This window comes from Phacochoerus africanus, chromosome 4 (assembly GCF_016906955.1).
Source record: "Phacochoerus africanus isolate WHEZ1 chromosome 4, ROS_Pafr_v1, whole genome shotgun sequence".
Lineage (NCBI taxonomy): Eukaryota > Metazoa > Chordata > Mammalia > Artiodactyla > Suidae > Phacochoerus > Phacochoerus africanus.
Window position 1 is genome coordinate 502,168 of NC_062547.1, and position 26,740 is coordinate 528,907.

General features: G+C 66.2%; 4 protein-coding genes and 1 non-coding gene across 11 annotated transcripts; 4 read left to right on the plus strand and 1 right to left on the minus strand.

Annotated features, from left to right (window-relative positions):
- Positions 1-460: 460 nt before the first annotated feature.
- PIDD1 (p53-induced death domain protein 1) lies at positions 461-6,072 on the minus strand. The gene is made up of 16 exons (XM_047774869.1): positions 5,851-6,072; positions 5,097-5,476; positions 4,229-4,642; positions 3,714-3,923; positions 3,574-3,628; positions 3,208-3,409; positions 3,001-3,126; positions 2,695-2,874; positions 2,468-2,615; positions 2,228-2,363; positions 2,004-2,154; positions 1,800-1,923; positions 1,607-1,725; positions 1,404-1,517; positions 1,090-1,289; positions 461-859 (listed from the first exon to the last, which is right to left on the minus strand). Exons 2-16 carry the CDS (start codon positions 5,398-5,400, stop codon positions 601-603), a joined length of 2,742 nt encoding a protein of 913 aa, XP_047630825.1. The 5' UTR covers positions 5,401-5,476; positions 5,851-6,072; the 3' UTR covers positions 461-600.
- A 3,234-nt stretch (positions 6,073-9,306) lies between these two features.
- RPLP2 (ribosomal protein lateral stalk subunit P2) lies at positions 9,307-11,284 on the plus strand. Of its 2 annotated transcripts, none has more exons than XM_047774873.1 (5): positions 9,307-9,414; positions 9,608-9,731; positions 10,389-10,437; positions 10,963-11,061; positions 11,171-11,284. In XM_047774873.1, exons 2-5 carry the CDS (start codon positions 9,609-9,611, stop codon positions 11,245-11,247), a joined length of 348 nt encoding a protein of 115 aa, XP_047630829.1. In that variant the 5' UTR covers positions 9,307-9,414; position 9,608; the 3' UTR covers positions 11,248-11,284. The 2 variants fall into 2 exon arrangements, with proteins under 2 accessions (XP_047630829.1, XP_047630830.1); XM_047774874.1 differs by having other exon boundaries at positions 11,174-11,284.
- LOC125126598 (small nucleolar RNA SNORA52) lies at positions 10,467-10,599 on the plus strand. Its single transcript, XR_007134703.1, has one exon. It is a non-coding gene; the product is annotated as a small nucleolar RNA SNORA52 (small nucleolar RNA).
- Positions 11,285-14,757: 3,473 nt separating the features above from the next.
- On the plus strand, positions 14,758-19,713 carry PNPLA2 (patatin like phospholipase domain containing 2). 2 transcript variants are annotated; one of them, XM_047774881.1, is made up of 9 exons: positions 14,758-15,102; positions 16,889-17,121; positions 17,201-17,266; positions 17,594-17,803; positions 18,021-18,081; positions 18,191-18,367; positions 18,447-18,645; positions 18,750-18,872; positions 18,960-19,713. In XM_047774881.1, the coding sequence occupies exons 1-9, from the start codon at positions 14,916-14,918 to the stop codon at positions 19,228-19,230; spliced, it is 1,527 nt and encodes a 508-aa protein (XP_047630837.1). In that variant the 5' UTR covers positions 14,758-14,915; the 3' UTR covers positions 19,231-19,713. The 2 variants fall into 2 exon arrangements, with proteins under 2 accessions (XP_047630837.1, XP_047630838.1); XM_047774882.1 differs by having other exon boundaries at positions 14,760-15,102; positions 18,447-18,579.
- A 553-nt stretch (positions 19,714-20,266) lies between these two features.
- CRACR2B (calcium release activated channel regulator 2B) lies at positions 20,267-25,845 on the plus strand. Of its 5 annotated transcripts, none has more exons than XM_047774878.1 (10): positions 20,267-20,665; positions 22,733-22,919; positions 22,998-23,109; positions 23,487-23,661; positions 24,050-24,196; positions 24,322-24,412; positions 24,524-24,616; positions 24,829-24,995; positions 25,137-25,208; positions 25,421-25,845. In XM_047774878.1, the coding sequence occupies exons 2-10, from the start codon at positions 22,755-22,757 to the stop codon at positions 25,605-25,607; spliced, it is 1,209 nt and encodes a 402-aa protein (XP_047630834.1). In that variant the 5' UTR covers positions 20,267-20,665; positions 22,733-22,754; the 3' UTR covers positions 25,608-25,845. The 5 variants fall into 5 exon arrangements, with proteins under 5 accessions (XP_047630834.1, XP_047630835.1, XP_047630833.1 ...); XM_047774879.1 differs by having other exon boundaries at positions 20,529-20,665; positions 22,697-22,919; XM_047774877.1 differs by lacking the exon at positions 20,267-20,665 and adding an exon at positions 20,674-21,404 and having other exon boundaries at positions 22,697-22,919; positions 25,425-25,561.
- Positions 25,846-26,740: the final 895 nt, after the last annotated feature.

The window sequence follows — 26,740 nt, forward strand, 5'->3', positions numbered from 1 at the left end:
GGGCCACTGCACGGCGCCAGCCCGCGCTCCCGGTCCCTAAGGGTCTTCCTTGGTCGTCGGGCCTCGCGCACCTGCGTAGACCGGGGACTCGGGGACCCGGGCCAGCGGAAGGCGGGGTGTGCTGGGACGAGGAGTCCTAGGGGGAGGAGCGGTCCTGGGCCACGCAGTACGTGCTGGGAGCAGAGCGCACCGGCCAAGCCGCCTCACCACTAGCATCGCCACTCCCCCGCGGCCGCCCACGGGGCAGATGGACCGTCCCGCGCACGGGGGACTTTGCATCCATCGGCGCTGCAGCCGTGACAGTGTAGCTGGGCTCCTCTCCCTCCCAGACAAGATGGGGACCCAGAGGCGGCACATGACAAGGAGCAGAAGCAAGTCTGCACACAGGGCCCCTCCCAGCAGGAGCCAGGGATCCGATTCCAGGCCTCCCCCTGCTCTCCCACCACCAAACACACTGAGCTCTGAGACAGCAGCCAGACAGGGCATGTTTGTTACCCAGAGGGGCCACTGTCCCCAAACGCAGGGAAGGCTTGAAAGTGGAGCCTAACCACTGGCCGGGGGTGGGGGGACACATCAGGGACCAGCCCCAAATCGTGGCTTCTAGGCCTGAGCCGGCTCCGGGGACGGCGATGATGAAGGGCCATGCAGAGCGAGGTCCCCAGGAGCTAGGCTTGTGCGACGGATGCCCTCCTGGTACTTGCGGCGGCCAAGCTCCAAAACAGCCCGCACCTCTTCTGCCACGTCTCGCCGGTCACTCTGCTCCAGGGCCTGCACTAGGAGCCCCACCGCTCCTGGCTGCCCCGCCTGGCGCTCGGCCCAGGAGAAGAGCATATGACGGATCTGCCCATCCAGGTCGTCCCTAGAGGGACGGGGGGGAGGGTGAGGGAGGGACCGGAGCAGGGCGGCTCACCAGGCCCAGGGTCGGGCTCACCCTCCCGGGGTGCGTTCCCTGGGCCAGGGGTGGCCAGACCTCCTTTCCTACCTGTTTGCCCTGTCCCGCCCCCCAGAAGGAACTTCAGCCTCCTCCAGGAGGGCCCTCCCGGCAGCCAGGCCAGGCCTGCAGCAAGCGGAAGGCTCGAAAGGACTCACCGGAACTCGTGGCGGATGCGCTGCAGCTGGCGGTAGGGCACGCCCAGGTGCAGGGCCACAGCCGGCCAGTCTGGGCCCAGGCGTCCGGCCACATTCAGCAGGTTACTCTGGGTCAGGAAGCCGGTCTCAGCATCGCCCAGGTTCAGAGGGGCCAGGGAGAGGCCAGCCCCCTGCGCTGGCTCCTCAGAGCCCCGCAGTCTCTGTGGGGAGGAGCCGGTGGCAGTGAGCCCCAGCCCCTGGGCCCCCGGCTCCCCCCCTGCACCCCTGGCTGCCCCGTGCCCGACACACCACCCACCCCCCCCAGCCCGCCCCACCGGCAGCTTGATGGGCAGCGTGGCCATCCACAGGGCGTCTGCCCCCCTCCTCTGCCGGGCAGCCTCCGCCTCCTCGGGCACCTCCGCTGGCACCTCTCCCCGGTAGAAGGACACCTGTGGTCGGAAGCGGGGGTTTAGGGCCCCGGCCTCTGCCTGGGCAGCCCTGGGGCGGGGGGGGGGGGCGCCCTGGCCCACCGGCCCACCTGGCCCCGCACGGCCTGAGCGCGCCGGTCCAGGGCGGTGGTCACGTACACCTCCTTCAGGTTTTTCAGGTGCGAGTAGAAGACGAAACACACCCTGCCCTCCACGCAGTCCGGGCGGTCTGGGGGAGGGGATGGGCTCAGCGGGGACCCCCGGGCAGACCCCAGGCCCCTCCTCCAGGCGCAGGGGGCATACCGGCATCCACAGCGATGCCCCTCTCGAAGGCGGCGAAGAACTTCTCACCCTCGAACACCTCCACGGTGTCCGAGGGCTCGGGGCCGCGGTACCGCTCCAGCAGCCGCCGCAGGGTGGCATCCACCTGGGGGTACCCACTGGCTGGGAGCCCAAGGCCTGGCTACCCCGCCTGGCCAGCCCAAACCTCCGGACCCCCACGCCCACCTTGTGGCGAGGCAGGCACTGCAACAGGACCTGCTCGGGGTCCCGGCGCCTCTGCAGCGCAATGAGGTTGACGCGGTGCAGCCGCAGCCGCTCCCAGGCCTTCCGCGCCAGGCCCCCCACGCAGGCCTTGGTGGTGTACCAGAGCCAGTACCTGGGAAGCGGGGGTGGTGAGCGGGGCCGCGCGGAAGGGGTGGGGGGACCGAGGAAGCAGAGCGCGCACTGACCAGGAGAAGCGCGTGACCTGGAAGCGAGCGTACAGGTGGGTGAGCTCCAGCGCCACCTGCGCCGTGATGTCATCCCAGGTGGCTGCGGGCGGGGCCCGGTGCAGCAGGTGCAGGCAGGAGCGGTCCAGGCTCAGGCCTGGGGGCGGGAGGGGGCCGCAGGCTGAGGCCTCCCCTTCTGAACGCAGCCCCCCCCCGCACCGGGTGGCCACGAGTCCGGGTAGGCCGTGCACTGCCTCTCACCTGTGACGCCAGGGGGCAGAGGCAGCTGCACGGTGACTGGCCGGAGGAAGCTCAGGGGGCCGCTCTGTGAGAGGCACAGCAGGGGGCTGGCGGCCGCCTCAGGCTCCCGCAGCAGGGCCGGCAGTTCTCTGCTGCCCACGCGCACCACCTGTGCAGACGGGCCACCCGGACGGTCACCTCTGTGCCAGAGCACCACCTGCCGCCCTCGGCAGCTGCCCTGCCTGTACCTGCATGCGGACGTGACGGGGCTCCTCCGTGGCCCCAGGGGGGAATGTGACCTTGACACCAGGATGTCCTGAGGAGCACAGCAATGTCCCCTCTGGTGGCACGAGGCAGGCGTCAGACACAGGGCGCGAAACCACGAGGAACCAGGAGAAGTGAGGCACCTGGCAGTGAGCCCAGAGCCGCTGGGCACGGAGGGGTCAGGCGGACAGGGTCAGGGCCGCGCTAGGCATGGGGGCGGGGTCAGAGGGACAGGGTGGGGGCAGTGGGACGGTGGGGCCAGGGCAGAGCTCCCGCTGCACCGCCTTCACCTTGGGCGCCTCTTCCTCCAGGTGGGTTTCCAGGTCACTCCAGCTGTTGTCACTCAGGGTCCTGACCACCACCTCCCGGCAACGCCGTGCCCGCGGAGGCACAAAGAGCAGCCACAGACCCACCTCCTGCCAAGCGAGGGCGGTGTGAGCCTAGGGCCGGGCCTGGGTCCTCCTCCTCTGCCCCCCGCCCCCCCGCCCCGCTCCTGCCTGCTGGAAGGCCACCCCGTGGGGCTGCAGCTCCAGGACGCCACTGAGCAGAGAGTCGTGGGGACCTAGGGGGACGAGGCGTGGCTCCGGCAGCCACAGTCGATAGCGGACGGTAACAGGAGTCGCGGTGGCGCCAGCAGGGAAACGCAGGCGGACACCGCAGGTCAGGGTCACCGAGCAGCCCAGGGGGGTCACGGCAAAGCTGCGGGAAGACGGGGTGGGCATCGGGTCAGACGGGAAGGGGCTCGGACGTCTGAGTGTGGCAGCTCTAGGAGGCCTTCAAGGCGTGAGCCAGGCACACAGCATGGACAGGGTGACAGGCTGGACGGATGCTTCTCCAGCCCCACGCGTCCCCCACGCCATTACCTGTCCAGGTCTGAGGTCAGCAACAGACTGGGCATTTTGGGGACCACGGGTGTCCCTGTGGAAAGACAGACCACCCGTCAGGACAGTGATGACCCCCGCGTTCTGTCTGTGGTGGGCCCCCTCCCCACCAATGGGCCTACCTGGGGGACTGCGGGGGCTGGGGGGGCTCCCACTCAGAGGGTTTCCTTGCAGGCGCACAAAGGGGGCGTCGAGCAGCTCAGGCGGCACGTCCCGGAGCTGGTTGTCCCTCAGGTCCAGGCGGGCGAGCAGCGGGAGGCGGGCCAGGCCAGCAGGCACTGAAGCCAGGAGGTTGCTGTGCAGGACAAGGAGCTGCAAGGAGCGCAGCCCCGCTGCAGACAGGCACCGGCTTAGGGCCGCGGAGGAGGGTCGGGGCCGGAGCGCCAGGCCAGGCCGCGCATGCCGGGGCCTCCTGCAGAAGCCCTTTCAGTCCCTGCCCTGCGGCGGGACTGGCGGGCTCGGCAGGCCGGCGCTGGGAGCCTCAAAGGCCAGGAAGTGGGGGGCAAGCAAGGGCCGGGAGTTGGCAAGCCCGCGTGCGCAGGGCCCCGCGGAGCAGAAAGGAGCGTCGGGAGAGAGCAGGCCTGCAACAGCCGATGGGCACTCCCCATAGGCCCAGGGAACGGAGGCTACAACTCACCAAGGGAGGCGGGGAGGCTCTGCAGCCGGTTGGAGGCCAGATTGAGCTCAGCAAGGCTGCTCAGGCCTCCAATCTCAGGGGGCAGAGTGTCTAGAAGGTTCTCAGAGAGGTCGAGGCGCTGCAGGGTGGACAGGGACCCCAGGGCCGTGGGCAACGTTTGCAGGCGGTTGTGGGTTACAGCGAGGAAGGTGAGGGCGCAGAGGGCCCCCAGAGCCTCAGGCAGCTCTGAGAGGCAGTTATGAGAGAGCAGAAGGGCCCCCAGGCCACACATCTGCGGGACACAGGCCGGCAACGTCTCCAGGCTGTTGAAGCTCAGATCCAGGTGGGCCAAGCGGACTAGGCCATTCAGGCCGGCAGGCAGCGTGGCCAGGGAGCCGCGGAGGCAGGCGCCCTGAGCGTCCCGATGTTGCCCGCCTGGGACAGGGAAAGGCAGACACGGCCCTCAGAGCCAGGGGCCCCGGGGCCCATCTCAGCCCCATCACCCAGGGCAACAGGTGCACGGACACCCAGGGCAACAGGTGCACGGACACGCAGCCCTCCACCCCGAGTCCGCCAAGACAGGGACAGACAAGCCTAGATGCTAGAGAGACACCAGCAGATGGAGGAGGCAGGGACAGACAAGGCGGGCTCATCTCAGCTGACAGCCGTCACCCATGACCTGCCCCAGGAAAAATACCCACCCTGGGACCGGCCGGAGACCCCCCACTAGGCAGCTGCTAGGTCTAGGAGCAGCTGGAAGAGAAAGGGTGGGTAGAGCCATGCAGAGAACAGTGACGGGGCTGGGACCCGGTTTGCCTTTGGGGACTGAGACGCAGAGGCAGGAGCCAGAGATGGGGCTGTGACAGAGCTGACACCGGGTGCGGCTCACCTTTGACAACCAAGGAGCGGAGGTGAGGCAGGCTCCAGGGCAGCTGGGCCAGGGTGGCCTCCAGCAGCCGAGGGTCTTCGTGGCCACTCAGCTGCAGGAACTCCACCTCCAGGAGCTGAGGGACCTGCTGGGCACACAGGTGCAGCAGCCGGTGGCAGCCCCTGGGGTACAGGTCCAGGCTCAGCCGGTTCCCGGCCAGGAGAGGGAGCGTCCCCGGCCCCACGGCCACAGCATCCGTAGCATCTCTTGCAGCATCTTCTGCAGCAGACGGCTCTGGCTCCTGCCCCTCCGCCACTGCAGCCATCGCAAACCGGTTGTCCTCGGGGGCCAGACATGTCCCAGCTCGCCAGGCAGGCCTGCGCAGGCAGGACCCAGGGAGGCTGTGGAGTGGGGGGGGATGGGTAGGAGGGAGCTGGGCCTTCTCCCAGCCAGAGAAGAGGGGATTCTGGCTGGAGGTAGCCCTTGAGCCGGGAGCCTAGGCTGGACAGATCATTGCTGAAATGGGGCCGGGAATGGGCCTGTCCAGGGCTGGGACGGCAGCAGGCAGCAGCCGGTGGCAGTCGCTGGGGCACAGGGCCAGGCTCAGACCTCGGTGTGCACAGGGGCCGGGGATGTGCTTGAGGGAGGGGGAGAAGTGAGGCTTCCTGTCCCAACCTGGAAGCTTAGACAAGGGCCTCCTAGAGGGGTCAGATCCTAACCAGCCCCCATCCCTCTTCCTCAGCCTCTGGGCGCAGAGCCCTGGGTCCAGCCCCACCTCCAACCTTCCCGTTCCTCGGTTTTGACCGGAGCGCCCGGCACACATCCACCACGTGGGGGCGGTGCCCAGGCAAGGGCCGGGTTGACCGGGGCCCTGCGTCGGAGCCGGGAGCGGGAGGGGGGTCCTGGGGACGGGACCCCACTTCCTGGCCCCTGGAGGAGGGCTCTGCCGCCACTTCGGCTGCCAGCTGGGTCGGCAGGGGACGGCGGCGCACGGCGCAGGCGCGGCCCCCGCCGCTCGGGGCGGGTCCGGGCGGGGGAGCGCCCTCCCCGCACCGCCCTCCCCACGCCGCGCCCGCGGGCCGCGCGATACCTGCGCTCCAGGCGGCGCGTTTCCGGGCTCCACCGCGTCAGGCGCGCGCCTTGCGCCCGGCGGGGGTCGGCGGGCAGAGGTCTCCGGGCCCCTCCGCCCGGCCTGCCCCCTACCGGTTGCCGCTCGGCTACACTCAGCTTCCTGCCGGTCCGCGTGCGTCCGTGCCGTCCAGCCTTCCCGCGGGAAAGCCCGCCTTGCGCCACCAAGCCCGCCCTTTCAGAAGTTCTCGCCCGCTCTGCTATGGGCCGTGCGTTTTCCGCGCTGTGTTAAAAAGAGCTGGTGCAACCTCGGGGGAGGGCGGGCCGGGGATATTGGGGGCTGATCGCAGCTGGCGGCCCACACCCATCTCCTGCCAGAAGACAGAGCTCTGAGTCTGCACCCGGCCAGCCCCAACGGCCGCCTCTCAAGCCCTGCAGAGCCCAGGTCTCAGCTCTGAAGACACTGCTTTGGGTGGGGGCCCCCGCCGAGGGCTTCCTCACGGGCTGCGTCCTTCTGTCCTTCTCTGCATCCCACAAGGGAGGTGAAGGAGGCGCTGAACGTTCAGATGCTGCCCGAGGCCACTAGCTGGTGAGCACCCAAGCCAAGGACCTCAAACCTGGTCTGACTCTTGCGGGAACCTTCCCCACCAGTGCTTCCTCAACTGGCAAAGCAGGTGCCTGTGGACGAATACGTGGACAAACCTGCTTCTGCCTGTGCTGCTCCAAATGACACTGTGCCTCTGCTTTCCTCCCCCACTGCCCAGCCACCACCATCACTGCCATTGGGATGGCAGTTCCCCCACCAGGCCTCCACTCTCCCCAGCTCCCATCCCCCATTATTTTGCCATAGCTGCCAGAACTTTTTTTTAAAATCCAATCACAGGAGTTCCCCTCGTGGCTCAGTGGTAATGAACGCGACTAGTAGCCATGAGGACTCAGGTGCAATCCCTGGCCTCGCTCAGTGGGTTAAAGAACTTGTGTTGCTGTGAGCTCTGGTGTAGGTCTGCAGCTGTAGCTCCGATTCAACCCCTGGCCTCGGAACTTCCATATGTCGCAGATTCTGCTCTTAAAAAAAAAAATCAGGAGTTCCCGTCGTGGCGCAGTGGTTAACGGATCCGACTAGGGACCATGCGGTTGCGGGTTTGATCCCTGCCCTTGCTCAGTGGGTTAACGATCCGGCGTTGCTGTGAGCTGTGGTGTAGGTTGCAGACGTGGCTCGGATCCCACGTTGCTGTGGCTCTGGCGTAGGCCGGTGGCTACAGCTCCGATTGGACCCCTAGCCTGGGAATCTCCATATGCCGCGGGATCGGCCCAAGAAGTAGCAAAAAGACCAAAAAAAAAAAAAAAAAATCACAGCCTTAAAAAGGAACGAAATCCTGACACCTGTTACAATGTGGACAAACCTTGAGGGCCTTATGCTAAATAGAGTAAACGATACACAAAAGGACAAATACTGTATGATTTCACTTACAAGAAGTCCCTAGGGCAGTCAAATATGTAGAGACCAAAAGTAAAAGGGTGGGTGCCAGGGGCTGGGGAAGGGGAATGAGGAATTATTGTTTAATGGCTATGAAGTTCAGTTTGACAGGAGAAAAAAGTTCTGGAAATGGATGGTGATGATAACTGCAAAATAATGTGAATGTACCTAGTGCTACCAAATTGTATGATTAAAATACTAAGTTTTGGAGTTCCCGTCGTGGCTCAGTGGAATCGAATCCAACTAGGAACCATGAGGTTGTGGGTTCGATCCCTGGCCTCGCTCATTGGGTTAAGGATCCGGCGTTGCTGTGAACTGCGGTGTAGGTTGCAGACGTGCCTCGATCTGGCATTGCTGCGGCTGTGACATGGGCCAGCAGATGTAGCTCCGGTTCGACCCCTAGCCTGGGAACCTCCATATGCCCCCGAGCTACGGCCCTAAAAAAGCCAAAAAAACCCCACACACTAATTGTTATTATTTTTCCATGAAAAACTAAGTAAAAACAATCACGTCACGCCACTTCCCTGTGGGATCGCAATATGGTTTCCCCGCTAGATCGTAGCTGGATGACCTTGCGCAAGAAAACCTTTCTGGGAGTGATCTCCTGTCTATATAATGCGGGTACTGCGTGACTCGCAGTAACAACCCGGGCGTGATGCGTTACACTCGAGAGTTCTCCTTGTGAGAGCCTACTCGGACTGGCTGCTGCCTCTGAACCCATCTCCGACCCCTTTAGGGCGTTTGCATCGGACACCCCCCCCCCCCGCGTTGTGGCCTGATGCTCGCCCCAGATCTTCGCAGCGTCGACTCTTCTCGTCCTTCAGCCCCGTTACCGCCTTTCTCAAGTTCTATCTCAGCCTAGGACTGCCTCCTTTAGTTACTTAGTGTGTCCGCGAAATTAGAATCTAAATTCCGCGGAAACAAGGCCGCGCCTGCTCGCTCTCAGGACTGACGCCAGCCTGCAGCAAGGTCCCTGACACGGAGCAATGATTGAGTGAAATGTGCTAAGTCCGCGTCGAGGAACTGAGCTCAGTTCCAAGACAGCAAGATTAGGTCAGGGGAGGGGCACGAGGGCGGGGGCACTCCTGGCTCCGCTCCTCCGGGAGGCGGTGACAGGGCCTCCTAGCTTCGCCTGCGGCCCCCGCCATAACACTGGAGGGAGCAGCGGTTTGGTCCCATCACGGGGCCCTGCTGGACAGCGAGTTTCAGTCTCTGGGGCCGGGAGCCACCGGAAAGCCGGAAGCGGGGCAGGCCAGACGAGCAGCGCAACGCCCGCGCCACGTGCGACCCGCGCAGGCAGCGTCCCACTAGCCCTTCCGGTAGCCGTGCACCACGGGACTAGTAGTTCTCTGGCCACGTCGGCTACCCCCCTCCCCCCCCACCTCCCGAGAGTCCCGGCGTGGAGCCGCGCTGCATGTTGGGAGATGTAGGCGGCGCGTGGCATTCTGGGAACCCTGAAGGGAGAAATACTGCACTTCGAGCTTGCGTCCTGATTCTCCCCGCTACCTCCAGGGATTTGGGAGACTCCCTCCCCATGATACACATGAGGGCGGCCCGGGAACTGCCCTTGGCCTCTGTGGCGGCGACCGCGGGACAGGATAGGATAATGGCGCCTCCTGCGTCCTCATTGGTTGAGCCCGAGTGACGTCATTCGAAGGCGCCCTCAAAGGGTGAGGCGTGCAGTTCCCGGGGGCTTCTGGGTAGTGGATTACCCCCGCCCCCCGCGCCGGCGTCTTCCTTTCTGTCCCTGACGCCGCCGAGGTCGCACGCGCGAGGCCCTTCTGCCGCCGCCGAGTGAGTTGGGGCGAGCGGACCGGGTGGGGGTCGCGGGCCGGGTTGGGGCTGAGAGCGCCGAGGAGGTCAGGTGGGGCGCGGCGCAATGCTTGGACCGGCCCTCGGCGAGGTCTCCGGACCGAGTCAGCGTGGCCGCGCGCGGGCCAGGGGCGGGAGGCCTCCGGCTAACGCCGCCACCCTCCTCGCGCTTCAGGATGCGTTACGTCGCTTCCTACCTGCTGGCCGCCCTCGGGGGCAATACCTCTCCTAGCGCCAAGGACATCAAGAAGATCCTGGACAGTGTGGGCATCGAGGCGGACGACGATCGGCTCAACAAGGTAGCGGCCACGCCGGGGCCCGAAGCTCCCAGCCGACTGTGTGTTCAAACAACCGGGCTTCCCTGCTACCCGACTCGCTTTTCTTGGGAAAGTGTAGTTTGACGTGCCCGCGGTTTTAGGAGGAGGCCTCTGCCAGCCCGTGTGGTTTTGGGGTCTTTTGGGCGAATTTTTACAGCCCGAGAGAAGCAAGGGTTCGGTGAAGTAGCGTCTCGGTGAGCACGGTTCCGTGGGGGTCCGAGGCCAGATGACTGGAGCTCCTATACGGCTTTCTTGTTTTGCTTTGTTTTCTGAGTGAAAGTGGCTAAGTCTTTCTTAAGTTTTCCTTGGTTTCCCCCAGTTCTTGACCCGTAGGGAGCACTGGTTTCGCTGGGTCGTTTCTTTTGGCAGTTGTAGTTACCTTTCTTGCTGCATGTCGAGAGGGCATCTGTGTTGGCAAAGGAAGGGACAGACTCGGTCTGTGTGGCTGCGTAGGAGAACCTCTGAATCCCACAGAGCGGTGGCTAGGTCTCTGTGGTCATGGGTCCTGCACGGCAGTAAGGTTGAGGCCGCCAGCGCAGGCTCCCGTGTGCAGCACGTCTGTCGCCTGTCGAGCGGGTAGGTGGTGCTGGCGGGGGTGCGACTGTGGGCTCCTGGTAACCCTGGTGTCACCTTCTCTAGGTCATCAGTGAGTTGAACGGGAAGAACATCGAGGACGTCATTGCCCAGGGTGAGGCTGCATCCAGGCTTCGGTTTTCACGGTCCATCCTAATCCCTGCTGGCCAGCCTGGTGCCTGCCAGGTTTCGCTTGTGGACCAGAGCACCCTAGAAGCCTTAACCCAGAGGAGTGAGCAGGGTTTGGTGGCTCATGCCTGGGCGCTTCTAGACACCCTGCGGAGGGGGGCTCGTTCTCACTGGGCCCCTGTAAACAAGCTTCCCCGTTCTCCCTGGGTGGGAGGCATTGGGAGATGGGGCGTGCCAGGGGTGATCACAGGCCCCTGCCCTCTTCCGGGCATGTGGTTTATAGGGACATCAGGCTGGAGCTGGTGGGGAGCTGTTCCTGTTCTGGATGCCTGACAGGGCGAAGCCAGCCCAGCAGATGGCCTTGTCCCTGAGCTCAGTGCTGGGGGTGAGCATCTGGACCCTGGAGCAGTGGACCATCTGCCTGCTCATAAATGTGTCGTCCACCTTAGCTCCAGGGTGGGCACTGTGGACCTGCTGCCCCGCTCTCACTTGCCCTTTCTGGTTTCCGTAGGCATTGGCAAGCTGGCCAGCGTACCTTCTGGCGGGGCTGTGGCTGTCGCCGCTGCCCCAGGGTCTGCAGCTCCTGCTGCAGGTTCTGCCCCAGCTGCAGGTAAGTGGAGGCTCAGGCAGCCGAGGCTGCACGTGAGCCAGGGTCTCTGGTGGGGGTGTGGCCTGCACCACGGGGAGGGCCTCACTCCCTGGGCTCTTCGTCCCCACAGCAGAGGAGAAGAAAGAAGAGAAGAAGGAGGAGTCGGAGGAGTCCGACGACGACATGGGCTTCGGCTTGTTTGACTAGAGTCCTGCTCCCTGCAAATAAAAACCCTTTGTACGTACTTGTCGAGCTGCTCGTGAGCACTTGGTTCGGTGTGGCCTCTGTGTGCTGGTCACGGGTGGAATGGGTGACCCCAAGGACCAGGAGTGGAGTGTCTGGTATGAGGCGTGTCCTGTGGGTCCTGAGGGGGCCAAGCCTTGAGCCCCCCTCTTGCCTCCGGTCCTGGTCCTGGCTCCTTAGGGGCCTTTGGCGGGGATACCCAGGAAAACCCCAAGAGCGGGGCTGGGGGAAGCGGGTCTAGCCAGCTAAGCCCAGCAGATCCCATGAGACTGGTAGTGTCTTCAGCAGCACGAGAGATGTGCGTGTGGGTCCCTGGCCTTAGGGGTCTGATTGTTCAGGTCTGTGCCCTGGTTCCACTTTAATCTTGGGGGCAGTCGCTTAGCTCCTCTGAGCCTCAGTGTCCCCAGCTGTCTGGTGGGCCAGCACCTTTGCTGGGCAGATGTGGAAATGGTTTGTGGGCAGTGACGTCTGACCACGAGCTCTCTCTGTCCTCTTGGGGCAGGCCTGCCCATCCCCCTTCTGCAAGGCTTTGACCTGGAATGTGGGGCAGAGGCCCTCCTGTTCCCGTTCCCTGCCTGGGCATCTTTCTGGCCCTGCAGCTGTTGGCAGGTTTCTGGGCCTTGTGCCCCTTGCCGACCAGTGGTGCCAGGCTGCCCGGTAGATGCTCAGCTTTGCTCTCTCTCTGAGGGCTGCGGGGGAGGGTGTTACATGTACTGAGGGTCAGGCCACGGCACTGAAGGACTTGTCTACGGGACAGTGGGGTGGAGGGGGGCTCTCTCGGGGAGAGGCTCCAGGGCAGGAGTCATGGGATGGAGGGAAAGAAGGCCTAAGCCCCTTGTGTTTCCCAGAGGAGTGGGGAGCAGGATGGGGTGGTGGGGACCACTGTGGGGGTCCTAGCAGTGTGGGCTGCAAGAGGAACCGTCTGAGTGGGGGTCATGGCTGCCAAGGGCACAGCTGGCAAGGGGCTGTGGTCCGAGGCTCGGGCAGAGGAGTGGATCCAGGGTCCAACAGCAGAGGGCAGCATCTCTGCCGTGGGTCTTGTGTGGCCAGAGGACACTGTGCGTGTCCATAACAGGCATGACCCCTGCCTGGCAGTCATCAGACACCAGGGTTTCTCATCTGGGGTGAAAGGAGGGGGCAGGTCCTCCCACCCCAGCCAGGATTCCAGGAAGGGCTGCCCTGTTCCTGGCTCCAGAGCACACAGCCCCAGGAGGGAGGGACGTCCCCAAAACAGTTCAGCCAGGGTACAGAAACTGGAGCAGAGGTCCTCCACTGGAACAGCGTTGCCCTCCCAGGCCTCGCAGTCCCTGGAAGCAAGGAGGGGATCCTGGCCTCTCCTTGAGTGGGTAAGAGGTGGGCCTTCTTAGGTTCCTGGCTCCTTTTTTTTTTTTTTTTTGGTCTTTTTGCCTCTTCTAGGGCTGCTCCCACCTCATACGGAGGTTCCCAGGCTAGGGGTTTAATCGGAGCTGTAGCCACCGGCCTATGCCACAGCCACAGCCACTCGGGATCCGAGCTGCATCTGCAACCTACACCACAGATCACGGCAATGCCGGATCCTTAACCCGCTGAGCAAAGCCAGGGATGGAACCGCAACCTCATGGTTCCTCGTCGGATTGGGTTTTTTTTGGGTTTTTTTTGTCTTTTTGCTGTTTCGTGGGCCGCTCTCGTGGCATATGGAGGTCCCCAGGCTAGGGGTCTAATCAGAGATGTAGCTGCCAGCCTACGCCAGAGCCACAGCAACGCAGGATCGGAGCCGCATCTGCGACCTACACCACAGCTCACGGCAACGCCGGATCAGTTAACCCACTGAGCAAGGGCAGGGATCGAACCCACAACCTCATGGTCCCTAGTCGGATTGTTAACCACTGAGCCACGGTGGGAACTCCACCCGGCTCTTCCTCGAGGCTCCCTGGTGACTCCCTGGACTTGGAGGGGGGCCTCGGGCATCTGCCCCACCCCCACTGTGTCAACACCCCTGTTCCCTGCTGCCTCCAGCAGCCTTCCCAAGCGCTCAGTCACCTTGGCGGGCCGCTCCCACTGTACAGCACCTCCATCCAAAGCATCTGGGGATTCTAAGTCAAATTCCTCGCCGGGTCTGCCTTCCCCTTTCCCAGCACCCAGGCCCAAGCCCCCCTCGCCTCAGTTCTCCCACCTGGGTACAGTTGTGGCCCCGTGCCCTTTCCAGGACAACCAGGAACACTACTCGGTCTTTCTCTGATTTCTCTCCCACTGCCCCACCCCACCCCGAGGGAGGGCCCGTTTGTCTTGATCTTGTTCGCTCTTGGTCCCTGTACCAGGCACGCTGGGTGCTAAGTGTGGGTGGCTTAGAGCACAGAGGCTGAGTGCCACCTGGCATGACCTCAGACGACCCTGTTCTGGGGAGGTCCTGCTCTGGCTTCTGGGCCTGGATGGGGGGCAGCCCCAAGCTGCAGCCCTGGCACAGCTGGGTCCTGAGCCTCCTGTGGCGTGTGTGCTGCTGGGTAGACAGACCAGCTCCCCACTAACCCAGCGGAGACAAGCCCCTTGGGGGGCGGGGTAGGGCGCAGAGCTGGCCCAAGGATCCAAGTGAGGCTAGGACTGCCCCACAGTCCAAGAGGAAAATGCGGTGGGGAGGGTGACATCACTGGGAGGCCTCCAGCTGCCGGGGCCATTAGTGCTGGAAGGGCAAGGTCTGAGTCAGCCCCTCCTAGACCCCACAGCCGGAGGAGGAGCTGGGGTGGGAGGCAAGAGCAACCCAGGTTGGTGCCCAGGTAGAAGGGCTGAGGCACTAACCTGGCTGCCACAGGCAGAGGCAAGGCGGGGACGTCGAGTGTAGGTGTGTGGCACCATCGTCATCTCTACAAGTTGCATGTGTGATTCGAGTGCCGCCCTGTATGTTTCTGGGTCAGTCTGTGGATGAGTCTGAGGGTCCTCAATCTCCCCGGACCCCCCAACCCCGCAAGGCTCCTCACTCCCTGGGTGGGTGTTGTAGGCAGACCCTTAGAGGGAGGGGGCGGTGCTGTCCAGGTACCGGGGCCCTCCTCTCGCGGTTAGCCAGCTTGGCACTAGCTCTCAGGCCCTCAGACTGGGTGTCCAGGGCCTGGGCCCGCCCATCCTCACAGCTCTGCCATCGTGTGTTCCCTCCCGTCGTCCACGACGGCGGGAGCCGAGGCGGGAAGGGACGGCACTGGGAGGCCTGAGGCGTAACGTAAACGCTCGTCTGAGCCTGGCCAATGCCTTTGGTGGGGCCGCAGGTGCCCCGTCTCCGGACCCAGTGGCCCGGGCAGGGGCGGGAGGGGCCGGGGGCAGCGTCTCTGAGCGGAGCTAGGCTTCCGGGGTGGGGCGTGGTCTCCGGGCCGAGGTCCGGCCAGGGGCGGGGCCTTGGGGCCAGGGGCGGGGCTCCACGGCCCTCCCCGAGGCGCGGCCGTTCCCTGCGCGCCCCGATTGGGCCGCGCGTGCCGGCTCCGCCCCGCCCCCCTAAAATCCCCGCCTCCCGGCGCAGCGTCTCCGACTGCGCCGGCGGAGACCGGGAGCCAGAGAGACCGCGGGGCCGGTGGGCCGGGTCTGGCTCCGTCTCCAGAGCGAGCAGCGAGCGCACAGTGCACAGCGGGGCCGGCCGCCTGCGGAGCCCCGGAGGCCCGCGGGCTGCCGCGATGTTCCCCAAAGAGACGACGTGGAACATCTCGTTCGCGGGTTGCGGCTTCCTCGGCGTCTACCACGTCGGCGTGGCCTCCTGCCTCCGCGAGCACGCGCCCTTCCTAGTGGCCAACGCCAAGCACATCTACGGCGCCTCGGCTGGGGCGCTCGTGGCCACGGCCCTGGTTACCGGGGTCTGCCTGGGTGAGCCGGGACGACGGGGGCGTGGGGCGGGCAGAGGCCGCGCGGATGCTTCTTGGGAGCGTGGACCGCCCCCCATCCGTCCGTACAGGACAACGGGCCGGGCCGCGGGGGCTGCGGGAAGTGTCTCTGCCCGGGCCGAGGATCCAATCCCCGGAGCCGGCCAGGGGCGGGGCCTGACTTGTTTTGCTCCGAGGGTGCCCCGGGATTGGGGTAGGGCCGGCCCTCTCTCGGCCGAGACTGCCGCCTAGGGTCCACCTCTCTAGTGCAAAGGTTGAGGGGCGGGCAGGTTCAGCACAAACGATTTCATTGGAAAAGAAAGTAGCTCCTGGGCGGGACCATGAGAGTCCGGGAGGGGCCCAGGTCGTCCTCCTGCGCCGGGCATCGCGCCGGGCATCAGACCGGGTGCCAGCGGTCACTGTGTCCAAAGGCCACGCCATTCCAGGATGCCGAGGCCCCACAGTCGGGTGTGGGGTTGGCCTCTGAAGAGGCGTCTGGGCACTGTGGCCTGGTGCCTCGCGAGGGCCCCTAGAGGAAGAACCAGCAGGTCAGGCCTGGGCACGGCAGGTGCAAGCGCTCACACTCTCTCCCTCCTTGCCCACGGCCACTCTGGGCCTGGGTCTGCAGCCGTGGCCCGGCATTTTTGCCTGCTCCGTGGGGTGAGAGGTGCTTTAGGACGTTGCAACCCTGGGGTCGGCTTCCTCCACCCACACACTTCCGGCAAGCTGCTGACGGTGGTGTTTACAGCACACGGAGTATTTCAGGAGCCCTGGGAATGCTGCCCGGCCCCCAGCCTGCTAGGGCAGCCAAAGTGACAGAGGGGTCATTAGCTTCTGGAATGCCTCGCCCAGCCGGAGCCCGTCCAGGGTTCTCCCCTGCCCCCTGCCGTGACCGCTGCCCTGGGTGGGGGGGAAGGAGCATAGCTCACCATCCGTGGTACCTGGGAATTCGCCACTGTGGGCCTGCCCCTTCCTCTCATGGAGGCCCTCAGGCAAGTGTTTGTCTAACCCCATGCTGGCCTCAGCACACCCTAGGTCCTTGGCACCCAGTTGAGGACATTGCTCCCATGGCTCTGCCCCTTCCCACTCCCAAGGAACCTCTTTCTCTCCAGTGGGAGGGGTCTTGGGGCAGCTGGAGCTCCCACAGCCGGGCAGGTGTTGGTCCCACGCTGCCCCACTCCTGAGCCAACTGAGAGTCCTGGAGGAGGGCGCTGTCCTCAGCTCCTCCTCAAGGCCCACCGGCTCCCCCTTGGGCTTCGTCCTGGGCTAGTGCCCACGGGCCCCCAGAAGGAGTTTCGGGGAGCAGCCTGCTCTCAGCTGCAGTGGGATCCAGTCGTGCTTTCCGTGGCATCACAGGCCTGCTATGCCCACCTTGTGTCCCTGGGCCTTTGGGACCACTGAGCTGCACTGGGGTCTCTGAATCTCCATCCGACCAAGGGGGTGAAGGCTGAGGCTGGTCAGGGCTGAGGCTCTCTCTTCTACCCTTCCAGGGTGGGCTGGGTGCCACGTCTGGCCAGGCCCAGTGCCTTGTGGATCAGGGCAGGCAGTTGGGAAATACTGGGCAGAGGGCAGGCCGTGGCCCCAGCTGTCTGCCCTCCTGGGAGCCCCTCTCTCCCCAGGAGCCGGGGGCAAAAGTCTCAGTTGTGGGCCAGGCCCCTGGCAGACACTGAGAACCGTGCGGGGTAGATAGGGTTGCCGCGAGGCTCTGTGCCGTAGAGCCAGGACACGGCCCCCGGGGAGTGTGCTGCGCCCCAAGGGCCGACCCCTGAATCGTGGCTCTGCTGCTCCAGGTGATACCGGCGCCAGCATCATCGAGGTGTCGAAGGAGGCCCGGAAGCGGTTCTTGGGCCCTCTGCACCCCTCCTTCAACCTGGTGAAGACCATCCGTGGCTGCCTGGTGAAAATCCTGCCCGCCGACAGCCACGAGCGGGCCAGCGGCCGCCTGGGCATCTCCCTGACCCGTGTCTCCGACGGCGAGAACGTCATCATAAGCCGCTTCACCGCCAGGGAGGAGCTCATCCAGGTGGGTGCCAGGGTGCCACGCTGCGGGCGCGGGGCGGGGGAGCCGCGGCCCCGCTCACCGCCCCCTCCCTGTCCCGTAGGCCAACGTCTGCAGCACCTTCATTCCCGTGTACTGTGGCCTCATTCCACCTGCCCTCCAGGGTGAGGTAAGCGCCCCGGTCTTGGAGGAGGACCGGGGCGGCGCGGTGTGTGGGCGGTGGGACGAGGGGGCGGGAACGCCATCTGAGCCCCCGCCCTCCTGCCGTGCCCGTTGCCTCACTGCGCCGGAGTTGCTCAAGAGCCGGGCCAGCCCTGCTCAGAGGCGTATTTCCTGTGGCTGTCCCCACCCTGCCTCTGGCCATCCGCTCTGCGGCCAGTGCCCAGCAGATGGAAGGGCCAAATGAAAAGGCCCCCGGGGGAACCCGAGGTGGCTCGGGGCGCGCCTGCGGCTCCCTTGCAGGCCCCTCACCGCGGGACCCTGCGTCCCACCACAGCGCTACGTGGACGGTGGCATCTCAGACAACCTGCCTCTCTACGAACTCAAGAACACCATCACCGTGTCCCCCTTCTCGGGCGAGAGCGACATCTGCCCGCAGGACAGCTCCACCAACATCCACGAGCTCCGCGTCACCAACACCAGCATCCAGTTCAGCCTGCGCAACCTCTACCGCCTCTCCAAGGCCCTGTTCCCGCCCGAGCCCCTGGTGAGCCCTGTCCTCCTTGCCGGGCACCTGGCACCATGCCTGGGGGGCCTCTGCTGGCTACAGCCTGCACAACCTCTCCAGCCTCTGTCCGACCTGGGTCTGGTCCCAGGTCCAGTTAGCTGGTGGTGGGGGGGCGGAGTTTGCAGGGACACCAGGGACCCTGTGGGGCAGAACAGGGCTCTCCTGCCCACCCCAGTGTCTGCACCCCCTGCCTCAGGTGCTTCGAGAGATGTGCAAGCAGGGTTACAGGGATGGCCTGCGCTTCCTGCGGCGGAACGGTGCGTAGCGGCTGCCCCTTCCGCCCCGGGGGGTGGGCGCTGCACGGCTGTGCCCTGGGGGCCAGCCGGCCTCGGTGCACTGATGGCCTGTCTGGTCCTCCCGGCCCAGGCCTCCTGAACCGGCCCAACCCCTTGCTGGCGCTGCCTCCCGCCTGCCCCCGTGCCCCCGAGGAGGAAGATGCCCCGAAGGCCGAGGTGGCCGAGGAGAGGGCCGGAGCCAAGGAGCCCTTGCAGCTGCCCGCGAGTGATAGCATCCTGGAGCACCTGCCCTCGAGGCTCAACGACGGTGGGTGGGGCGGGCGGGTGGCGTCAAGGAGGGGGGCCCTGGCTGCAGCTCCCTGACTGACCTGCCACCCCACCCACAGCCCTGCTGGAGGCCTGCATGGAGCCCACGGACCTGCTGAGCACCCTGTCCAACCTGCTGCCCGTGCGTCTGGCCACAGCCATGATGGTGCCCTACACGCTGCCGCTGGAGAGCGCCGTGTCCTTCACCGTCCGGTGCGGGCCGGGGGAGGGCCCTTGGGACCCCCCGAGTCGTGGGCGCCCCAGGGAAGACAGCAGCAGGTGGTTGAAGGGGCCGCAGGCAGGCCCGTCGGGGCGGGCTGGGTGGGCGTGGGTGTGAGCTCCAGGCCACAGCCCCTGAGGCCGTGCCCTGGGCCCCGCCCCAGCTTGCTGGAGTGGCTGCCCGACGTCCCGGAGGACATCCGGTGGATAAAGGAGCAGACAGGCAGTATCTGCCAGTACCTGGTGATGCGCGCCAAGAGGAAGCTGGGCAGGCACCTGCCCTCCAGGTGAGCCCTCACTGCCAAGCACACCCCGGCCCGCAGCCCCGGTGGCGCCCACGAAAGCCCTCCCTCTCTCCGTCCCTCCCCCCACAGGCTGACGGAGCAGGTGGAGCTGCGGCGCTCACAGTCGCTGCCCTCCGTGCCCCTGTCCTGTGCCGCCTACGGCGGGGCGCTGCCCAGCTGGATGCGCAACAGCCTCTCGCTGGGGGACGTGCTGGCCAAGTGGGAGGAGCGCCAGCGCCAGCTGCTGCTGGGTCTCTTCTGCACCAACACTGCCTTCCCGCCCGACGCCCTGCGCATGCTCACCCCAGCGGGTCCTGCCCCCGCACCCTCGCAGCACCCGCCCGGCTCGCCCCCCTGCTGAGCGCCCCTGCTCCGGCCTTCTCCAGGGCCCTGGGGTCCCGGTGCTGAGGGCCGGGCCCCCCCAGCCTCCCTGCTCGGTGAGGTGGGGCCCCGGGGCCAGCTGAGACCCACCCCCCTCCCTGGCCTCTCTCCATGCCCCCTGCCAATGAGGACGTGGGGGTCCCTCCCACTGCCAGAGGGGGCTTTGCTGTCAAACAACCACTCACTTGCTGCACTGAGGGGGCAGGGGCATGGAGTACCCCTCCCCTCCCCGCCACAGGGGCCTCCTCCCCTGTGCCTTCATCTCCCCTTCCCGGGCTGCCCCCCCCCCCCCGGGGCTGCACGGGGCAGGGCTGGGGGCTGCGGCACCTGCGGCCCTCAGAGCACGATTGCTCCGAGAACTCGCACCTGCTCTTCCCTCCACGTCGTCCATGTGTTGCTGAAAAATGTGTGTGAAGAGTTATTTATTTTTGCCAAAGCAGATGTAATAAACGCCACAGCCCAGCCCCTGTCTCCTTTCTCGTATGTGACACCCCCACCTCCCCCCGACCCCGGCTGTCCTCAGCTTCGGGTCAGGACTTGCGGGGGTCTGGCTCTCCTGCTCTCGGGGCCCGCTGTGGGCTTCGGCGGCTCCAGCCCACTCCTCTGGTGGGAGCCTGGGGCAGAGCCTTCCCAGGGCCAGTGGAAGTTATTTGGGACCCAAATCCTTAAGAAAAGAACTTTAGAACTAAGATGTGTTTGTTTACTAAGGGTGACACCAAGGCTTGTTTACCTGCACTCCTTGGTGACATGGGAGCAGGGGCAGATTCTAGGCTTGGACGGCGGGGGACGGGGAGGTCCCCAAGCAGGGTGCCAGGGGGCTGCTGCACTTTGGGTGTTTGGCCCACGGCTCCGGGCCTCGTGTGGCTTTTCCCCTCGGCACGTCATCACCCGCCTCCCTGGCCAGGTGCACACACCTTGTTCCCCGTCCCGTCCCCACGTGCACCCAGTCTTCTGCCGGAACCCGGCAGGGATCTGGCATCTTAGGTGCGGTCGGGTCTGCTCCGAAGGGGCGGGACTTTCTTTCTGGGGAAGCCTGGTCTCCTGAAAGCCTCTTCTGCCCTGAGCGGCCTAAGGGCACGCGACCAGCCCTCCTCGGTGACCACAAGGCACCATGGGGGACTGTGCTGGCGGAGAGCCGGGCGCTTGGCCGGCCGGCCGGCCAGAGTTCTAAGTCCTGCCAGGTTCAGCCCACTCCTGCCCCTTCCCCTCCAGGCCTGGGACGGCTGTGGTGATGGCACAGCCCCCAGCCAACAATAACGGTCGCTAGTGGGCCTGCAGGACTGGGAGAGCCGGCTCAGCAGGTCCCCGAGCACCTGTGCCAGGGGCCACCCCTCCTTGGTCTCAAGGTCCTGCCTGGTAGGCCCAACCCGTTCCAGCTCAGCAGCGACCCAGGCCCAGGGCCGCCAGGATAGCAGGTGAGGCCAGCCCCTCCGGGTGGGCGCCCAGCGGGCGGGGGCTGGGAGCCGGCCCCCTGGGAAGAGGATGGCACTCTCCCCCAGCCAGGAGGTCACGCGCAGGCCCTCCCCCCGAACCCTCTGCAGCCCTCCCCCAACCGGAAACCCGGAGTCAGGCCTGTGCCCCCAAAGGCGTGTTTGGGGTTGCCTGTTGAGAGGAAGGCCTCCCCGTGCCCCCACCCCCGCTCCCCGTCACTCCCCCCGCCCCCCCGCGGGCATTCCCGCCACGGAGTTCCATGCGATCTTCTAGTACGTTGCATGTTTATTGTTTAAAAGTGGGGGGACAAAACACCTTGGAGACGCCTAGGGGAGAAAGGAAAGCTACCCCACTTCTAGAGATAGCCACTGAAAATATTTCAGCCTACTTCCTGCCTGGCTTTTTCCTGCACACACGTTTTGGCGCCTTAAACCGGGATCCTCAGGCCGGCCCCCGGACTTTGGCCCTGCTCGGGAAGGGTCCCCAGAGTCATCTCCACCCTACCGTGCGCTGGGGCTCCGCCAGGACGGACACTCGGGGGTCTCGGGGCCATAAGCTGGGGCGGGTAGGCTGCGAGGCGAGCACCGGGCCACCAGGGCAGCGCCGAGAGGCGGGGACACGACAGGGCCACGGCGACGGCTCCGCCCGGCCAGCCCCGCCGGGGTCTCAGTGCCTCAGGAGGACAGCCTGGCGCGCGGCAGGTGTGGGAGGCACAGCTGGCAGGTAGGCACCTCTCAGTCCTGCCACCCGAGAAGGCCCCCTCGGCCCCACCCGCCCCTCTCCGCCACTGCAGGGCGCGGGGATCCTGGCGTGTGCCTGAAAGGGATTCCAGTGCCCCTTGGGTGCAGGGGTGGAGGTGGGAGCGGAGCCTGGCCCCCAGGGTGCGGGGGTGGGGGGAGGGCGGAGGCCTTCCTTCCCTGCTCCCCGGCCCCGGGGCCCGGCCCGGCGCAGCTTCCGGCTGGGACAGCCCTCTGGTCCTGCGGAGCCGGAGCCGGCAAGTCGCCGGCGGGGTGGCGCACAGGCCGGCGCACGGGCCGGGGATGGTGATGGCGTGAGGGGGAGATGTCGCTGGTCCTCACGTCCCTGCCCCCATCCTTTCTCAGACCTGCCCTCTTTGACATCCCCCCCCCCCCGCCCCCGTCTCCGCGAACATGAGCTGGGAGAATCACGGTCCTGGGAGAGGACCCCAGAATCCCAGGTCGGGGTGTCACCGCTGGGGTGTAGCTTGGGGAAATCTGGGGTCGGGGCATTACGGGAAGCACAGGTGGTCTGGTTAGGGGGCAGGGCGCCCCCAGGGAAGGACGCCGTGCAGAGATTCTGGGACTTGGAGGAGGGCGGTCTGGGGGAGGGCAGAGTGCTGGCAGCAGGGGCTGCTCAGCTGAGACGCTGAGGTTGTTCCAGACTAGGGCAGGGGGAGGCACGCAGCTCCAGGCTGGACCCTGCACCTGCAGCCCTGGGGGCCTGGCGCCGGTGGGCGGGGCTGCAGGCAGGGAGGGTGGAGCTTACCCGCCTGCCAGCTGGCAGGGCCCTGAGGCCCAGACTCAGGGGTTCTGGGATCGGCTGGGATTGGCTCAGGATTGACTGAGTCCTCCCACTGGCCTAGCCGGCTGAGCCCTGTCTCTTGGTCCCCAACTCTGGGACCCGTTCAGCTCCTCTGCGGCTGGCCTTTCCCTCGCCCATGCCCCTGCCCCCCCCCCAGGCCCCAGCTCTTCATTTGCCATCAGGAGACCTTCTCTAGCTGCCCCCACCGCCCCCGAGGCTGCCCCTCCCCACGGCACATCCTCTCCTGCACCTGCCCCCACCAGGGAGGGCCACAGCCTCTAGCTCCCTGGGTGGCCCTGAGCCTGCACCCCTGCGCCCGTGACACCTTGTGCCCGCAGCCATACCTCGCCCAGCAGCCCTCCTCCCCACCTCCTCATGGGGCAGGGAGGCCCTCTGCTCCCTCCGGGCTCCCCACTGCTCCAGCTTAGCCCTCAGCTGCCCTGCACCTCCCCCTCCCCCGCATTTCTTCTCAGCTCAGCTCAGGCCCTGACTCCTCCTCGACTTCACAGCACCCAAGGCCGAGGCCCTGCCATGGCCAGCCCTGGGAAGCCTGGAGCTGGGGAGGCCCAGGAGGAGGAGGGGGAGGACGAGGGCCAGGCCCTAGGGCCACTGGCAGCGATGCTGGAGCAGGCTCGGGAGCTGTTTCTGCTGTGTGACAAGGAGGCCAAGGGCTTTGTCACCAGGCACGACCTGCAGGTGAGTCCCCTGCCCCCAGAGGCTGCCCCACCCCGGCGCTGACCTTGGCTACTCAGCGCTGCCACCTTGCCTGGCCAGGGCCTGCAGAGCGACCTGCCCCTCACACCGGAGCAGCTCGAGGCTGTGTTTGAAAGTCTGGACCAGGCGCACACCGGCTTCCTAACAGCTCGGGAGTTCTGCCTTGGCCTGGGTGAGCCGCCCCGGAGCCCGCCCCGCACCCCACTGCCCAGAGGCGCTCCGTGGCACATGTGTGACTCTCTGGGGTCCCTGGCCCAGGTGGACGGCAGCCTGTGCCTCTCCCTGCCTGCCTCTGGGGTCCATGCTGGTCTGTACACACAGGAAGGCCTCCCCGCACCCCGACGCTGTGGCGAGTGCAGTGGCCTGCCCCCCAAGCCAAATCCAGGTGGGGCTGGGAGCCAGGCAGTGCCCATTGTGTCCTGTGCCCAGCGTCGACAGAATAAGGAAGAGAAACAGGAAACTGGGCTCCAAGCTAGGGCAGGATACGGGGAGGGGCGGGCTGAGGGTGGTCGTGCAAGGCCCAGACAACGCCCCCTCCCATGCCTGCAGGGAAATTTGTGGGGGTGGAGTTGGCCCAGGGCGCTCCGCCCTCCCAGGCTCCGGAAGAAATCTTCGAGGCGGGCTGGTCAGATGCGGAAGGCACCGGGGGCTCCCTGGAGGAGGAGGAGGAAGAGCGAGTCGGTTCTGCACTGGAGCAGCTGGGGGTGGCCCAGGTCCTGGGCAAGTGAGTGACCCCGGCCCAGTTCCCAGCACCCTCATCTGCACGCCGCCTGGGTCACTTGTGTGTCTGTCCCCCGGCAGGGTCCCTGGGCCAGGTCTGGCCCAGTCCTTCCCTCTCAGCTGCAGGTACCGCGAGCTGAGCGTGATTTTCCCACAGAATTTGCATTTCAGGAGGCAGCAGTCACGGCTGCGCCCAGCGCACGGCCCGGTACACAGGACACCTGGCCATACAAACGCCTCGCACACACAGACCCCTGGCAGGGGCAAAAGCATCCAGGAGAGGGATGCCCTGCTTGTCCAAGGCTGCAGTGGCCTCTGGGGGGCTTACCCTTCAGGGTGGGGGGGGGAGCGAGCCCCCCACTTCAGCTTCCACCCCTGCCCCCCCCCTGCAGACAGCCGGCCATTCGGACACTTTGGACCCGACTGCAGCGTGAGCGACCCGAACTGCTGGGCTCCTTCGAGGACGTTCTGTTGCATGCCTCGGCCTGCCTGGAGGAGGCAGCCCGAGAGCGGGAGGGCCTGGAGCAGGCGCTGCGGCGGTGAGGGCTGGGGGACCCGGCGGCAGAAGGGCCAGGCGGAGGGGCTCCGGAGGCGGTAGAGGCGGAGCCGGGGACCGTTAGCGCTGGCAGGTTCCAAGCAGCTGTCTCACCCCGGTTCCCCGAAGGCGGGAGAGTGAGCACGAGAGGGAGCTGCGGTGTCTGTACGAGGAGATGGAGCAGCAGCTTCGCGAGCAGCGCCAGCGCCTGCGCCCTCAGGTGGGCCCGCAGCGCCGCCCCACGCCCGGCCCTGCCTTCTCCGATGGGGTCCCACCCGTACCCCTGCCTCTCTGCCGCCGGCGGAGGCTCAGGGGTCCCCGCGCCTCCTAGGACCTCCCCAGGGAGGAGCAGAGAGGCCGCCTAGAGCTGGAGCTGCAGAGCCGTGAGCAGGAGCTGGAACGCGCGGGGTTGAGGCAGCGGGAGGTGAGCGGCTGCCGGCCGGCGCGCCCCGGCCCCGAGGGCTACACAGCGGCCGGGCCCACGCCCCCATCCCCACCGTCACCCGCGCACTCCCGGGCATCCTTGACGTCCTCGTGACCGGGTTCCCAGCCCGGGAATTGCTGGGAGTCGGGGGCAAATGCAGCACCCTGGGGACGTGGGGGGTCCTCTCCAGCCTCGATTCCCGCATCCCCCAGTTGGAACAGCAGCTGCAGGCCGGGGCCGCTGAGCAGCTGGAGGCGCAGGCGCAGAACGCCCAGCTGTGGCTGACCAACGAGGCGCTGCGGACGCAGCTGCAGGGGGCACAGGAGCAGCTCCGCAGGCTGGAGGGCGACAGGCAGGGTCGCCGGGAGCAAACCCAACGGTGCGGAGGGTCGGAGGGTAGGGGGAGGCTGGGGCGGGTGGTGCTTAGGTCTTCCTACTCCCCACCCCAGCCCCGCTTCCAGGTGTCTGTGGGGCACCCAGGGAGCCTCCCTGCATCACAGTCACCACCTCTCTCCTGCAGAGACATGGTTGCTGTCTCCAGGAACATGCAGAAAGAGAAGCTCAGCCTCCTGCGGCAACTGGAACTCCTCAGGTGCGTCAGCGCCCCCCCCCCCAAGTTCCGAGCTCCCAAACGATCCTGACCACGGCCCCATCCTACTGCGAGGGAGTCCTTCCTGGTGTCTGCCCGCCATCGCTCATGCTGCAGCCCTCATCAGACACGTCTTGTGGTCTGGGGGAGCGCCAGAGCTCGCATTCCCTGCCCAGGAATGGTGCCCCTGGAGAAATAATCCTTCTATTTCCTAGGCAGCTGAACACAAGGCTACGAGATGAGAGGGACGTCCGTGAGGCCAAGCGGCTGGGCAGTAGCCACAGGAAGGCTCTGACCACGGCCCCTCTGCCAGGCCCTCCCTGCTGCTGCTGCTGCTGCTGTTGCAGTAGCTGGGCTCGCCCCCCCAGACGGGGCTCTGGCCACCTTCCCAGTGCCCGATGACCAGGCCAAGTGACTCACTGGGTGTTACTTGGTTACTCAGAGAAACGGCCCCTTGAAGGTGACTCGTCATGGCCAGGGGCTGCCCATCCGGGAGACGGGTTGCCAGTGGACTGTCTGGCCCACCTGACTGGCAGGCATGAAGGAACTAATCTGGGGCGGTCAGAGTCTCATGTAGCCCAGTCCCATCCCATCGAAACCAGCAGAACCCCCTCTTCCAAATAAAGTCTACTGACCTTAACCTCCTGTGTGTGTGTGTGTGTGTGGGGGGTGACCCACAGCATTTGCGAGGTCTGTGCAGCACCCTGGTCGTGATCCCAAGCCCTCAAAAGCCCTCACAGAGATGGAGGGGCTGAGGGAAGCCACTGTTTCCTACGAAGCAGCAAGCACGGCTTCCTGCCGGACCCCAGCCTCGGTCAGCCAGCCCCTCCCCATGCCCTGGGTGGGAGAGCTCAGCATCCCCCCAGGCTCGGAGTCCTGAGTGGAACCGCCTACGTAGACCTGGAGCCGTTCCCCGTGCCTCTGTCCTGCCTGCGCAGCTGGGAGCTGCTAGCCTGAGCCCCAGGCAGGGCGCTGGGGACGAGTGCTGCCCACTAAGGTCTCATGTATCCTGCCGGACTGGCTCCAACCGGTCGCGCAGACTCAGACCGCGTCTGAGACCCCGCTCCCCTCCTTCGGCCGGCTCTGGCTTCCCAGTCCAGCGGGTCGGCAGGCTCAGCGCTTTCTTCCTCACCCCTTCCCACCACTCCCAGGCCGTGGCCCACCGCCTGGACTCTCTCTCACACCGGCCTAGGCCTCCCCTCCGGGCCCTCCTCCAAACTGCGCCCAGCGTGCCCCGTCAGCATCGGAGCGCGCCTCCAGGAGCCCGCGCAGGCCCGCAACGGTGCGGTCGACCCCCGCAGCCTCCCTCCCCGCCCCCCGGCGCAGCCTCCCCCCACCCCGAGGGGCACAGGCCCTGGCGGGGCTGCGGGCGCCCTGGGGCCGCGGCTCGCCGACCTCCGCCGTCTCGGGTGGACTCGCAGCGCCTGCAGGGACTGGGGCCCCGCCCACCCGCGCGCGAGGAGCTGCTCCGACCTGCCCCGCGTCGGCGGCCGTGGGCGGGGCCTGCGGGCCGTGGGCGGGGCCCTGGGCTTCCC

What these genes read in the sequence shown, in the direction of transcription:
- RPLP2 (XM_047774873.1), top strand. Translation starts at nt 9,609, where the DNA reads ATGCGTTACGTCGCTTCCTACCTGCTGGCCGCCCTCGGGGGCAATACC. An exon ending in CGAGGACGTCATTGCCCAGG is followed by an intron (nt 10,438 to 10,962) that starts GTGAGGCTGCAT and finishes TGGTTTCCGTAG; the next exon opens with GCATTGGCAAGCTGGCCAGC. An exon ending in AGGTTCTGCCCCAGCTGCAG is followed by an intron (nt 11,062 to 11,170) that starts GTAAGTGGAGGC and finishes TCGTCCCCACAG; the next exon opens with CAGAGGAGAAGAAAGAAGAG.
- PNPLA2 (XM_047774881.1), top strand. Translation starts at nt 14,916, where the DNA reads ATGTTCCCCAAAGAGACGACGTGGAACATCTCGTTCGCGGGTTGCGGC. An exon ending in CACCTGCCCTCCAGGGTGAG is followed by an intron (nt 17,267 to 17,593) that starts GTAAGCGCCCCG and finishes GTCCCACCACAG; the next exon opens with CGCTACGTGGACGGTGGCAT. An exon ending in GGCAGGCACCTGCCCTCCAG is followed by an intron (nt 18,873 to 18,959) that starts GTGAGCCCTCAC and finishes CTCCCCCCACAG; the next exon opens with GCTGACGGAGCAGGTGGAGC.
- CRACR2B (XM_047774875.1), top strand. Translation starts at nt 20,941, where the DNA reads ATGCGATCTTCTAGTACGTTGCATGTTTATTGTTTAAAAGTGGGGGGA. An exon ending in CTGGAGCAGGCGCTGCGGCG is followed by an intron (nt 24,197 to 24,321) that starts GTGAGGGCTGGG and finishes GGTTCCCCGAAG; the next exon opens with GCGGGAGAGTGAGCACGAGA. An exon ending in GCCAGCGCCTGCGCCCTCAG is followed by an intron (nt 24,413 to 24,523) that starts GTGGGCCCGCAG and finishes CGCGCCTCCTAG; the next exon opens with GACCTCCCCAGGGAGGAGCA.
- PIDD1 (XM_047774869.1), bottom strand. Translation starts at nt 5,400, where the DNA reads ATGGCTGCAGTGGCGGAGGGGCAGGAGCCAGAGCCGTCTGCTGCAGAA. An exon ending in CCCGTCACGTCCGCATGCAG is followed by an intron (nt 2,616 to 2,694) that starts GTACAGGCAGGG and finishes CCGTCTGCACAG; the next exon opens with GTGGTGCGCGTGGGCAGCAG. An exon ending in GGGCATCGCTGTGGATGCCG is followed by an intron (nt 1,726 to 1,799) that starts GTATGCCCCCTG and finishes CCCCTCCCCCAG; the next exon opens with ACCGCCCGGACTGCGTGGAG.